Here is a 14,939-nt window from a genome sequence, read left to right as displayed (position 1 = left end):
TGCCTACATTCCGAACGCTCGGAAAAAAATCCGGACGAAACTCACAAGCGGGAACGGGCCTTTAAGCTTACACGAATCTTCGGAAAAAATTGTGTCGTGTGTAGTGGGAACACTCTCGTTTAAATTACATTGCCTACATTCCGAACGCTCGGAAAAAAATCCGGACAAAACTCACAAGTGGGAACGGGCCTTTAAGCTTAGACGAATCTACTGTGATCGATGCTGTTAATATCGGCCCTGAGCAAGCGCATCTGAAAGTTCATCGGATGTTGTGTTGGATCCATAGATGTTGTGAGAACAAAAAGATTTCATCCGAGCAATATGATTGGCTGGCCGGGACTCTGAATTATAGTTATTAAAACAAATTACACGGTACCTGACCACAATAATAGTAATAGCCTACTGCTGGAGTAAAGGGACTTTTCAGTCCTATGCGAGCAGTATAAATAAGCACTATTATTATTACTGTGATCGATGCTGTTAATATCGGCCCTGAGTAAGCGCATCTGAAAGTTCATCGGATGTTGTGTTGGAACCATAGATGTTGTGAGAACAAAAAGATTTCATCCGAGCAATATGATTGGCTGACCGGTACTCTGAATTATAGTTATTAAAACAAATTACACGGTACGCTATGGAGGACCTACGGACAGAATGATTGATGTCTGACTGGTGTTTGATAGGCAGGTACATGTTATCTCTCAACCAATCATAAGATCTCACTATATACCTCTGCTCAGACTCAGATGGTGTCGTGCTCTTCTAGTGGGACTTCGATAGGCAGGTACATGTTATCTCTCAACCAATCATAAGATCTCACTATATACATCTGCTCAGACTCAGATGGTGTCGTGCTCTTCTTAAGTGGGACTTGGAGAACTCTGAGCCTTCGACCTTCTGTTTCTTCTAGATGTATGAGTTTTATTGCTTACTATGTATTAGTATTAGGTAATATTACATATTACTATTATTCAATTAAACTGTGGTGTAGTGGTTAGCGCGGTGGACTCTGGATCTGGAGGTTGGTGGTTGTTCGAGTCCAAGTCAAGTCATGAAATTTAGCGTAGCATAATAATAATAATAATAATAATAATAAAATATGCTTCAAAGGGTCCAATGTCCCCCCTCTAAAGCTCAATCTTTGATTTGCCGGGTTTGAGAAGACACCGTATTTGATTTCCAATTGTTTAGTGCAGGTGCTACTACGGCAACTTCTGTCGTTCGGAAAAAAGTGTGTCGTGTGTAGTGGGAACACTCTCGTTTAAATTACATTGCCTACAGTCCGAACGCTCGGAAAAAAATCCGGACGAAACTCACAAGTGGGAACGGGCCTTTAAGCTTACACGAATCTACTGTGATCGATGCTGTTAATATCGGCCCTGAGCTCACACGATAATCTCCCAAGAATAATTATACTAGAATTGAATTTGTCATTCTTAATAACACATTATTGGCCTCCAACTTGCTTTTTTTCGAGGGATGTGTGAATTATGGTCGCAATTAGGTGTTGTGGTTCTCGAGATAGAGCGATCAGTGTGTGAAATGTGAATGAGTGAATGGATCTTGTTCTTATAATATAAGATTATTGGCGTCCAAATTGCTTTTTTTCGAGGGATATGTGAATTATGGTCGCAATTATGTAAATTATCCTCACAATCGACACGGGAGAACCCTGATTTGATTGGCCAATAGTTGTAGGTAGCGTTTTAGCGTGGGACGTAACATCAAGACTATTAATAAATCTATCCATTTGAGTATCCAGTAGGTAGTTATTAGGTGCAATTATGGAACTCACATCTCCCATAGCAAGTATTGTTTTCACCAAATGCTGGTTTACTCCCAATATGATAATTATTAGGTAACCCAGCTGAATAACATGGTCAAGAAAACATTTTTCTTTCTCCTAAAAGTGTTGTACTACAAGAAAGAGTAAAATGCATGCTTTTATGACGTAAGGACGGGTACACAATTTTTTTGGTGAAATCTCATATTGTCATCCAAGACACATGAGTGTACCATCTATCCGTCACGTACCAAGTCAATTCGCATAATATAAGAAGTTATTTACTAGATTTGACTTTTACAAACAAAATAAAGGTATTAATTAAGTTAAATATATGAGAGCACATAAAAATATAATAAAGCTCATCCTAATTTAGAAAAATTTGACTGGAAAGAAAAGATTTTATTTGACAAGAAAGCTGCAATTGTATTTTTTGAATTGGGATCTTAGATTAGAGCGGGGTTAGACTTGGCTGCCCCCCATAATGTTAGATATACCTGACCAGTAGGTATGTCCAGAGCGCTAGTAGATACTGATACTGGTTGTGTTCAAATCAGAGCTTTATCTCACCAGCGAACAGTTCTATCTAGACATCCAGTGGCGGAGCTCGAACTAAACTGTGAACTATGAATTTAGGGAACAAATTTTGGCCAATCTGATGTTCGTAATCGATATTTTTTCTATGCTTCAGTCCAGCTTGAGAGACAGTATTTTTTTCATATTTTCATAAATATGGCCCTAAGTTAGGCTTGAAACCTTCTCCTCGCCAGCCTAGTTATCGACACGGGAGAACCCTGATTTGATTGGCCAATAGTTGTAGGTAGCGTTTTAGCGTGGGACGTAACATGGTAACATGACTACCAGACCGGCAAGTTCTTCACAACTCAATAACATGGTCAAGAAAACATTTTTCTTTCTCCTAAAAGTGTTGTACTACAAGAAAGAGTAAAATGCATGCTTTTATGACGTAAGGATGGGTACACAATTTTTTTGGTGAAATCTCAAATTGTCATCCAAGACACATGAGTGTACCATCTATCCGTCACGTACCAAGTCAATTTGCATAATATAAGAAGTTATTTATACTAGATTTGACTTTTACAAACAAAATAGGTATTATTTAAGTTAAATAGGTACATGAGAGCACATAAAAATATAATAAAGCTCATCCTAATTTAGAAAAAATTGACTAAAAAGAAAAGATTTTATTTGACAAGAAAGCTGCAATTGTATTTTTTGAATTGGGATCGTAGATTAGAGCGGGGTTAGACTTGGCTGCCCCCCATAATGTTAGATATACCTGACCAGTAGGTATGTCCAGAGCGCTAGTAGATACTTATACTGGTTGTGTTCAAATCAGAGCTTTATCTCACCAGCGAACAGTTCTATCTAGACACTCAGCGTCGGAGCTCGAACTAAACTGTGAACTAAGAATTTAGGGAATAAATTATGGTCAATCTGATGTTCGGAATCGATATTTTTTTCTATGCTTCAGTCCAGCTGGAGAGACAGTATTTTTTCATATTTTCATAAATATGGCCCTAAGTTAGGCTTGAAACCTTCTCCTCGCCAGCCTAGTTGGCTTGGAGGGTCTGCCGTGTAAGTGCTAGGTCGCGGGTTCGATTCTAGCCCGCGGCGGATTTTATCCTGAACGTTATCCGTTCAGGATGTACCCTACCTAACATAATCTACTACAGTCATTTTACTGATAAGGTTCGTTCTCGGAAAGGCTGGCTGTCTTTCTTCTCCCTTCGCTTTCGGGACGGTAAGACCTTCGCAGTTACAGGTTTGGGAACATTTCACAAAACTTGATTTACCTACTTTGAGGCCAAACTTGAAAAGGAGTAGTGTTACTTCATTCATGGTCCTTCTCAGCGTCGGAGCTCGAACTAAACTGTGAACTAAGAATTTAGGGAACAAATTTTGGCCAATCTGATGTTCGTAATCGAACATCAGATTGGCCAAAATATACGATCTGATGTTCGTAATCGAACATCAGATCGTATATTTTTTTCTTTTGGAGGGTCTGCCGTGTAAGTGCTAGGTCGCGGGTTCGATTCTAGCCCGCGGCGGATTTTGTCCTGAACGTTATCCGTTCAGGATGTACCCTACCAAACATAATCTACTACAGTCATTTCACTGATAAGGTTCGTTCTCGGAAAGGCTGGCTGTCTTTCTTCTCCCTTGGCTTTCGGGACGGTAAGACCTTCGCAGTTACAGGTTTGGGAACATTTCACAAAACGTGATTTACTTTGAGGCCAAACTTGAAAAGGAGTAGTGTTACTTCATTCATGGTCCTCACGGTAAGACCTTCGCAGTTACAGGTTTGGGAACATTTCACAAAACTTGATTTACTTTGAGGCCAAACTTGAAAAGGAGTAGTGTTACTTCATTCGTGGTCCTTCGAATTTCGTCGAACTATTCCAAGTGAACAATAACTGACGGTAAGACCTTCGCAGTTACAGGTTTGGGAACATTTCACAAAACTTGATTTACTTTGAGGCCAAACTTGAAAAGGAGTAGTGTTACGTCATTCATGATCCTTCGATTTCGTCGAACTATTCCAAGTGAACAATAACTTCAAGATTCCAGAGCTCGCCACTGCCGGAGACAGAACTTCATAGCAAACATGCAACATTGCGAACATATTGTAAAGGAACACACTGCCAACATCAGATAACGAGAAGTAATACATGTGTTCAGATAGAAAAATCTCGAGTCCATAGCTCAGGTAATCTCATATGAGAGCCTGTGTATTCAATCCAATAACAATTCTGCCATATATGCAAGAGGTATGCAGTTCAGAAATTCTGTGATAGGTATATTTATCGGTTGTGAAACTTTAACTGTTTAAACATGATTAGAGTACTTTTAAGGTTTTAGTTATTAAAATTTGTATTTAAAAGGATTAATTATTAGATAAAGAAAAATTTTAAAATAAAGAAAATCACGACGCAGCCATCCAGCGCGCCATTCGAAATATTTAGGAGGAATGATGTACTCCAGTGGAAGTTGTACAGAAGAGATAGAGATTAGACATAGATACAGTGATAATCACAGGTCTGCTATGACAAGACTATTAATAAATCTATCCATTTGAGTATCCAGTAGGTAGTTATTAGGTGCAATTATGGAACTCACATCTCCCATAGCAAGTATTGTCTTCACCAAATGCTGGTTTACTCCCAATATGATAATTATTAGGTAACCTAGCTGCAATTACTGAATCATAGAAAGCTACAATTACGGAATTACAGAAAAATCCTGGAGTTAAGACGACTCTACAGCATCTGTATTCTGTATAAGCTGCAATTATTGAATTACAGAAAAATCTTCCGATTCGTAGTATTGTTTACCAAATGTAGCTTCTTTACTAATTGTGATAATTATAGTGATATTCTGGGGATTACCAAATAATTGTCTACCGTTTGGGCTTTGTTTTCAACAGGCTAAGCATTGAAGAAGAAGTGGTAGATCTTGCTCATCCTACCCACAGAGGTCCAAAAAGTGCCTTTGTCCCAGCAGTCTAAACAAGGATTTCTACCGATATTTCAAAAGAAAATACATGTTATTTTATACAGTACAGGGAAATATGCACGTTATTTTGGTGGAGATGTCACTTTTACCGATCCTTAATCTTCGTTAGATTGAACTCGATATGTGATATTAATGGTTTATTTATCAATAAAAACAAAGGCTTGTGAATTTTAATTGAATTGAGAGCACCTGAATTTTTGTCATTGCCACAAATGTCGTTTCCCTGTTAATACACATCGACAAATAACTTGGAATCGAACCATCAAACTCTAGATCCGAAGTCCACGGCGTTAATCACTACACTACTGATAACTGAGTACTTAGGTGGTAGTCATCTGAAAACATGTTGTATGTCGAAGACGTTCCACCATACACTAGAATTCACTAGATGAAACATGTTGCGTCCAGACATGGAACATGGAGTATTGAAAATTTGGTCACTTGAAAACAGGTTGTATTTTGAAGATGCGATCTCATCTGAAAACATGTTGTATGTCGAACCCAGCTGTGCAATTACTGAATCATAGAAAGCTACAATTACTGAAATACAGAAAAATCCTGGAGTTAAGACGACTCTTACAGCAGCTGTATAGGCTGCAATTATTGAATTACAGAAAAATCTTCCGATTCGTAGTATTATTATTCATTAAATGCTATGGCTTTACTAATTGTGATAATTATAGTGGTATTCTGGGAATTACCGAATAATTGTCTATGTCTACCCTTTGGGCTTTGGTTTTATATGGAGTAATGGAAATTTGGTCACTTGAAAACTTGTTGTTTGTCCAAGATGGTCCATCAAACATGGGCCAGATCTCTGAAAACATGTTGTATGTCCAAGACGTTCCATCATACACCAGATGAAACATGTTGCGTCCAGACATGGAGATGGAGTATTGAAGATTCCTCCTCACTCTTGTCTTCCAGTTTTCAGTCTTCTTCTCAGCGGGGTGTCTGGCCGGTCACTTCACGCATCTCCTCTTCTTCTTCCTCTGCCTTAACCTTTCAACTTGGTTAACTAATACCTACAATTCTTATAAATTACTTTTTTCTCCTCTTCTTCTTCTTTTTCTTCGTAGTTTTTTTAATATTATTTGTAGCGTGAACGATGGACGCCAAGTGCAAACCGTCAGACCGTGTAAAGTTGTGTCCACACATAATGGACGGCTGTAGATCGATGCGACGAGGTGAATCTATAAATCTATGTTCTCGAGGCAGTATACGGTTTTGGTCGACGAGGGTTAAAAAACAATGATCAGAAAATGTTTTCTTCTTGTCCGGGAGAAATAGTTCCAGTGCCCGATGTTCGGAAGGAAACTGGCAGTGGGATAGAAATTTCTTCGGCTGGAGTAAAGGGACTAAAAAGATAAAGAATTCCAAAGGAAAAGCTTCTGGGAAAACAAAGGCCTCAAAAACTAATGAAGAAATTTCGAAATTTTTGGCTCATTTTTCTTCGTAGTTTTTTTAATATTATTTGTAGCGTGAACGATGGACGCCAAGTGCAAACCGTCAGACCGTGTAAAGTTGTGTCCACCTGTCCACACATAATGGACGGCTGTAGATCGATGCGACGAGGTGAATCTATAAATCTATGTTCTTGAGGCAGTATACGGTTTTAGTCGACTTCGATCGTGGACACACCTTAAGAGAAGGACTCTTTAAGAATGTCGAGAAGGACTCATTAGATTTAGTTTGTCAACCTCGGTGATGTAGTGGTGGCACGGTGGACTTTGGATCTCGAGTTTTGGAGTTCGGGTCCAAGTCAAGGTTTAAGCCGGAAAACAAGAATGACATCTGTGTTCGCGCCAACATACGTAAAGTTCTGTCCACACACAGTTGACGCCGTCGATCGACTCAATTGATGAGGTGAGTCTATGTTGTCAAGCCACTGTAGAATTTCAATCGACATCGATCAAGTCGATCGACAGCTTAACGGTCACCCAGTCGCCGGCAAATCCTAGATAGTTCAAAGACTCGCCATAAGTCCGGTCCCTTATGGCGAGTCCCACACCTGAGTAACTCGTGTTGTTCGCTCCAAGCATCCGATGAGCGCACCTCTTTTTCTAATTTAAAAGAAGAAATATTTATAAATGAGTGTAACAGAACAGAAGGTTGCTATAAGCTGGAATATTAGTTTGATGGCTACAAAGCTGGCCAATGAATATAATATTTTTTAATAGTTTATATTTCAAACTTCTTTGATACGAGCTCGCTTGGCGTGCTTTGGGAAAGCTGGCCAATGAATATAATATTTTTTAATAGTTTATATTTCAAACTTCTTTGATACGAGCTCGCTTGGCGTGCTTTGGGTGTCAATTTATTTCTTCATTACATTGCATATACTAAGCAATAACAGGCATACACCTACAGGGTGACACACTTCGGTGTTGTACCTGTTGTTATAGTCGACGACGACGTCTGTTTGTTTGATTGTTATTGTCAAATATTTCATAGTTTGAATTAATGATCCCCGATTTGGCACACCGATGAGTAATAAGTATTTAGGTATTATAATGTCTATTATTAGCCCGTTTTGTGCTGTCTAGAAAAACCTTCTCGTTGTTGAACTCTTGACATTACGGAGGACCTATTGGTCCTAATCCAGGATTCAGATCGATATGGTCTGACGTTGAACTCTTGACATTACGGAGGACCTATTGGTCCTAATCCAGGATTCAGATCGATATGGTCTGACTAGATACATAGTTTTGTAAACAATAAATTTATGTTTGTGTGCAAAACATAAAATTAGCTCGATACGAGATACATAGTTTTGTAAACATTAATAAATTTATGCTTGTGTGCAAAACATAAAATTAGTTCGACATACAAACCGGGTTAGTTTGAACCATTTTGCATGTTTTCGTCAACTTCAGCTGTGATTCATCGTACTAAAAATTTGGATGCAATGAAATGACATACCTACCTAGATTATTTTGATTCAATTGCGCGACGCTACATCTAGTCAGGTATTCTGATCTCAAGTGAACGCGCCATAAGGAGGATTGCGGTAATAAAATACAAAACACCTCAGGAAAGTTTCAACCTTCAAAATTCTATTATTAGCATTCTGTACTTTTAGGGTTCTCTGAACTAAAACACTTATATCTGGAAACGACTTACATCTCGATACCAAACACGCTTAACTTCAGTGATACATCGGGAACTGGTGCATGGCCCTTTCGCAGAAAAAGTACCCACCATAACTCGCTCAAATGAAGCTAATGATCGAACGAAAAAAGTCCATATAAGTAATATACGTTACTAACTATTTATTTCTCTATTACATCTTGTTTTCTAGTTTTCTCTTTGTGTGAGAATCTGTGTTAATATACGTACTATTTATTTCTCTATTACATCTTGTTTTCTAGTTTTCTCTTTGTGTGAGAATTTGTGCTCAGACTTTGAAATCTTTGAATGTTTCACAAACGAAATAAAAAATTCCATTTTTATCCAAAAACATATGCCAAGTTGCAAATCAAATGGCTCGGTAAAAGATTCTCATAGTCAAGTCGCAAGATTTTTTTAAGTTAATCAGATTTGACCGAAATCTTCGTTTGGGTTCACTATGTCTTGAAATCCATCTAATGGTATCACAGTTTAACATAATTATTCTTCATCATCCCTGTAAGTACTTCTGTACTTTTAGGGTTCTCTGAACTAAAACACTTATATCTGGAAACGACTTACATCTCGATACCAAACACGCTTAACTTCAGTGATCCATCGGAAACCTTTCGCAGAAAAAGTACCCACCATAACTCGCTCAAATGAAGCTAATGATCGAACGAAAAAAGTCCATATAAGTAATATACGTTACTTACTATTTATTTCTCTATTACATCTTGTTTTCTAGTTTTCTCTTTGTGTGAGAATTTGTGCTCAGACTTTGAAATCTTTGAATGTTTCACAAACGAAATAAAAAAATCCATTTGTATCCAAAAACATATGCCAAGTTGCAAATCAAATGGCTCGGTAAAAGATTCTCATAGTCAAGTCGCAAGATTTTTTAAGTTAATCAGATTTGACCGAAATCTTCGTTTGGGTTCACTATGTCTTGAAATCCATCTAATGGTATCACAGTTTAACATAATTATTCTTCATCATCCCTGTAAGTACTTCTGTACTTGTCGCAAGATTTTTTAAGTTAATCAGATTTGACCGAAATCTTCGTTTGGGTTCACTATGTCTTGAAATCCATCTGATGGTATCACAGTATAACATAATTATTCTTCATCATCCCTGTAAGTACTGCTGTACTTTTAGGGTTCTCTGAACTAAAACACTTATATCTGGAAACGACTTACATCTCGATACCAAACACGCATAACTTCAGTGATCTATCGGGAACTGGTGCATGGTTGTCACTATGTGTAAAGTACAAGTTGATGTGTAACATTAAGGACAGAAGGTAACATCAAGTAGTGCTTATTAAGTGCTTGCGTACAATAAGTGCTTACGTACATCAAGTGCTTACGTTCATCAAGTGCTTACGTACATCAAGTGCTTACGTTCATTAATGGGATGAATGAAAAAAGTCCCACGACGATATCTCTGGGGATTCATTAATAACAAAACCTGCCACGAGGACCTCCAGACCAGGGTCCTGGGTTCATATCTCTGAGCGTCATGTTAATGTTCAAGCTTACTTGGTGGGCATTGGTCTCAACAAGTGAAAACAAAGCAACAATGTACGATTCATAATGAGATTTAGAGGCGCAATGCACAGCGTTACATGAAACTTAGTTTCACCTGTGTGCACCGCTCTGTGTTAACCTTAGGGTCCTGGGTTCATATCTCTGAGCGTCATGTTAATGTTCAAGCTTACTTGGTGGGCATTGGTCTCAACAAGTGAAAACAAAGCAACAGTGTACGCTGTACGATTCATAATGAGATTTAGAGGCGCATGAAACTTAGTTTCACCTGTGTGCACTGCTCTGTGTTAACCTTATGTACGGGTTTCATGAAAACCTGTAAAAATATTCGTCGGAATTGGAGACCATACCGGTTCTGATTATTGATATCGAGATGTATTGTGATAATATACATATACCTGTGCTTACGGTAATATGTTTGATATTCTGTAAGAAAATAAATATGTTTGATATTTTGTAAGAAAATAAACAACTTGGCCAGGAATGTGTTTCGACCTCTCACCCTTTTTTTCGTTTGGACTGACATTTCAGATTTTTTTTTAGTTATTTGAGTTTATGATTGCTATGAAGGAAGAATTAGGTAATACCTAGTTGTGACAATTCTAAAATAGAAGGAAGTATTTACTCGTAACTAAGGTAAAATTGGTGGATGTGGCGAATTCACCATAGTCCATAGGAAGAAATGGTGGATGTGGCAAATTCACCATAGCCCATAGGAAGAAATGGTGGATGTGGTAAATTCACCATAGCCCATAGGAAGAAATGGTGGATGTTTCAAATATACATCCTCCAAATAAATATTAATATAGGTACATAATATAATATAACTAAGGTAAAATTGGTGGATGTGAAATATCTACAACAATAGTTACAAATTTACAATAAGAAGAAGAATTGGTGGGTGTGACAAATCTACAATAATTGAGGGAAATTTGGTGAAAACATTTTGCCTCACAATCAGAAGCTTGAATACTGAAATCCAGAAGATGAAAACTTCAAAGGTTTTCAGGTAAATAATAAAAGATGAATATCTTCTTTCTATGTGACGTTCTTTGTTCTCTCTAATACTTAGCTGGATTACACAGAGCCAGTAGGTAGCTTAACTACTGGCCCGGACATCACTGGCATCCAGTAACGTAACATACCAGTCCATTTGGACAGATTGCACTTCCGTACTTGTACAGTTCCAAGAGAATCTGACCCACTAACTCCACTGGAATGTTATTGGACGTTAAGGTATCATGTGATCCATTGTCATCCTTTATGGATCGCCTCCTGCAGCCAATGTGCTTGCCATAGCGTTCATTTGTTTCATTAATGAAGGATTCGAAACTTGGTCAATTTATTTCTTCATTACATTGCATATACTAAGCAATAACAGGCATACACCTACAGGGTGACACACTTCGGTGTTGTACCTGTTGACTTCTGGAGTTGAAGACTCTGTCAGACTTCAGAGTTCAGACTTCAACTCCAGCGCTCGCAGAGTAAACACCTCGCGTATTTTTGGTCTGATGATGAGAATCTGAGTATTCTCGAAAGCTCACCAAATTTTATCTGTTGATAGTCGAATCTTAATTGTCTTTTTAATTTCAATTTTTATTCTTAAAGATTCTTTTTTAAATAATTATTCTCAATAATCTTTTACTTCTTTTACTTCACTTTTATTTTAATAGTCAACATGTTTGGGTTGCAACTGCAACCTCATAATAAGTTGATTAAATCAGCAACAAAAATTGTAAAGTATTTATAATTTGTAAAGACTTGCAGAGTAGGATAAACAAACAAAATTCAGTCAGTCCTAGTTGCAGTTGCCAGTAGTGCAATTTAAGGCATTGGATTCATAGCTGAAGGGACTGCGGTTCGAATCCCAGCAGTGACAAAAAAAAGAAAGAAAAAAAAACTAGAGCCATTTGTAAGGATGAAGTTCAAACAAATCAATTCCTTGTAAAGCTTTCCCGGTATATCTCCATTGTGATATTCCTCCTATGATTGGCATGAGTACCAGATTTCAGATTTTGATTAATGTTCCGCCAAAGTTCCACCTGTCTCCCCTATGATGGATGGCTGTTGTTTTCGAATTAACTGAAACTAAATAAAATTAACATTATCATTACTAATATCATGTCTATGATTATTTACCACGAACATTGTCTCAAAGAACTTCTTGGACCTTTCTTTTATTATTGTTGCATATATTTTCACGTCCATGCAATAATAATTCTCAGAGATGAACGCGGCAAAACCCAATAATAATATCAATATAATTTTAAATTAAATTTAAAACGTTTTACCCTCATTTTAACTGTAACAATGTTGTCTGAGAAGTAGTATGCTGTGTCGTTTTGGCAACTTAAACTTTGGGAAGTCCGTCAATAAATTTTATTGATCATTTCTCTCTCGGATAAAAGAAATCTCAGCCGGGCAGTATTCTAATCAAAGTACACAAATCAAAGTACACAACCTGTACCTTTTCGTCTCAATCAAATCAATCGACCCCAAAAACAAATAATCAAATCAAATGAAGATGGGAACATTCATCAATGAACTCAAAGATCATTTATCAATCTGTAGCAGAAGATGATGAGGATGATTTATTGATCGGTAGAATAGAGAGAGATGAGAGATGTGATTGAGTAAAATCAACAGAATAAAAGCCACATACACACGAATCAAGTGGTCAAATAAACATACACGTTAACATTTATGAATGGACCACGTTGGCCAGTGACTATAGCACGTTGAAAGCACAGTTTTCAATGACTCACTTAAGTTCATACATAATATAATATAACTAAGGTAAAATTGGTGGATGTGAAATATCTACAACAATAGTTACAAATTTACAACAAGAAGAAGAATTGGTGGGTGTGACAAATCTACAATAATTGAGGGAAATTTGGTGAAAAATCTACAATAATATATAAATTAAGGAAAAAGTTATAATCAAATAAAGAAATGGTGGCTAAGGAGGCCCCTGATAACTGCGATTTCTCCCTCGATCTATAATCTTAGATTTAATCAAAAGCTATCTCCATTTACTGGAAGCCAATCAGCCAGAAGCATTCAGGACAGAATACGACTACAATCAAACTGATATTGAACCAAGCATAACACATGGTCAAGATACCAACTAGAGGAAAATGAGTAGCTATGGCATATAAATGCGCATAGCGACCGGTGCCAGCATGGTAGGTAAACATTGGATTTTAGGATTATTGAGATATTGGGAAAATCCTACAATGCTGCAGTGAGCACCAAAGTTGTGACATAATAACACAAAGAAACTGCATTTACATTTAGTTATTAATCCGGTGGCAAGCTAATGGTAAGAAGACACAAGGAATAATATGGACACATGCCGACAAGACAAGAAACAATCGAAGAGAATAGGAGAGGCCTTTGCTTCGGATGGACATTGAACGGGCTAATGATGATAATGAATCCAGTGTCCAGTGGCCTGTTTCAAGACTGACTCTACTGCATCCAAAATTCCGACAAATTGACCGACCGGGGTGCACAAAGCACCCAAGTGACTTGAGACAGGTTGAATCTGTGACATTCCAGGACGCGGTTTAAATCTTCATAGATCATAGATATCACAGGTCCTTTTTTTAAGTATCACTAGGTATAGCTGTATGCGTACATATCTACAGGTATAAAAATAAAATGCATTACACAATGAGTTTATTTAAGATTCAATCGAAGATTAGGAATTTCAAGACGGACTCTACTGCATCCAAAATTCTGACAAATTGTCCGACCGGGGTGCACAAAGCACCCAAGTGACTTGAGACAGGTTGAATCTGTGACATTCCAGGACGCGGTTTAATCTTCATAGATCATAGATATCACAGGTCCTTTTTTTAAGTATCACTAGGTATAGCTGTATACGTACATATCTAAAGGTATAAAAATAAAATGCATTACACAATGAATTTATTTAAGATTCAATCGAAGATTAGGAGAGAGAGAATCTTTCTTCAAAACAGAAATAAATCTTTTAAGAAGCTCCAACGCTGCATTATCTCTACTCTACTAGAGGTATTTAGAAAAGTCAAAGTCTTTATAGGTAAGAAAAAGAGTGATGATAATAATAATAATATACTAACAATAATAATTGTAATATTGACAATAATGTTAATAATGTGTGGGGGAAGCAGATCTGAAGAAGGTTTTAGTAGAATTTTCAAGTCAAGCAATGAAAATGGTATTGGGGACTTTTGGAGAGTCAGAATTTTAGGGAGAGTGGTAGATGAGATGGAGATCATAACCCAATGGGGCTCGTGATATATGGAGTTTATTTAAAGTAACCTTCGTGACCGACTGGATAATTGGATATTAAGGTGTGTCCAAAGATCCAAACATAGTAGACCACCGACGAGGTGAAACTATGTTATCGAGGCAGTGTGGACTTTTTGGAGAGTCAGAATTTTAGGGAGAGTGGTAGATGAGATGGAGATCATAACCCAATGGGGCTCGTGATATATGGAGTTTATTTAAAAGAACCTCCGTGACCGACTGGATTATTGGATATTAGGGTGTGTCCAAACATAGTAGACCACCGACGAGGTGAAACTATGTTATCGAGGCAGTGTGGACGGTTCGTCGACATGTCGATTAACGGCCGTTCGACTGTGTGTGGACTCACCTCTAGACTAGACTTGTACACCGGAGGGCTTCGGTTGGATTTCCGGCAAAGTCTAAGGTTTTTCGGCTCTGTGCATGGTGTACGAGGTGGAGCAGGTTTTCCCTTGAATATTTACGCGTAATTTCGTCAGCTAATAAGGTCTGTTGTGACAAAATTCAGAAGGTTTTAGTAGAATTTTCAAGTCAAGCAATGAAAATGGTATTGGGGACTTTTGGAGAGTCAGAATTTTAGGGAGAGTGGTAGATAAGATGGAGATCATAACCCAATGGGGCTCGTGATATATGGAATGTATTTAAAGTAACCTCCGTGACCA

At 37.7% G+C, this 14,939-nt stretch overlaps 1 protein-coding gene across 1 annotated transcript in view; it reads right to left on the bottom strand.

Annotated features, from left to right (window-relative positions):
• Positions 1 to 11,970: 11,970 nt before the first annotated feature.
• LOC113467833 overlaps positions 11,971 to 14,939 on the bottom strand; it is a 37,314-nt gene continuing 34,345 nt past the window's right edge. Inside the window, exon 3 of the mRNA XM_026824265.1 lies at positions 11,971 to 12,066. Within this exon, the coding sequence (XP_026680066.1) occupies positions 11,987 to 12,066 (80 nt within the window). The 3' untranslated portion in view covers positions 11,971 to 11,986. The remainder of the gene's footprint in view (positions 12,067 to 14,939) is intronic.

The sequence above is a fragment of the Diaphorina citri genome, unplaced genomic scaffold (assembly GCF_000475195.1).
Source record: "Diaphorina citri unplaced genomic scaffold, Diaci psyllid genome assembly version 1.1 scaffold562, whole genome shotgun sequence".
Lineage (NCBI taxonomy): Eukaryota > Metazoa > Arthropoda > Insecta > Hemiptera > Psyllidae > Diaphorina > Diaphorina citri.
The sequence above is the reverse complement of the archived record's forward strand: the minus strand, read 5'-3'. Positions and strand labels throughout refer to the sequence as shown.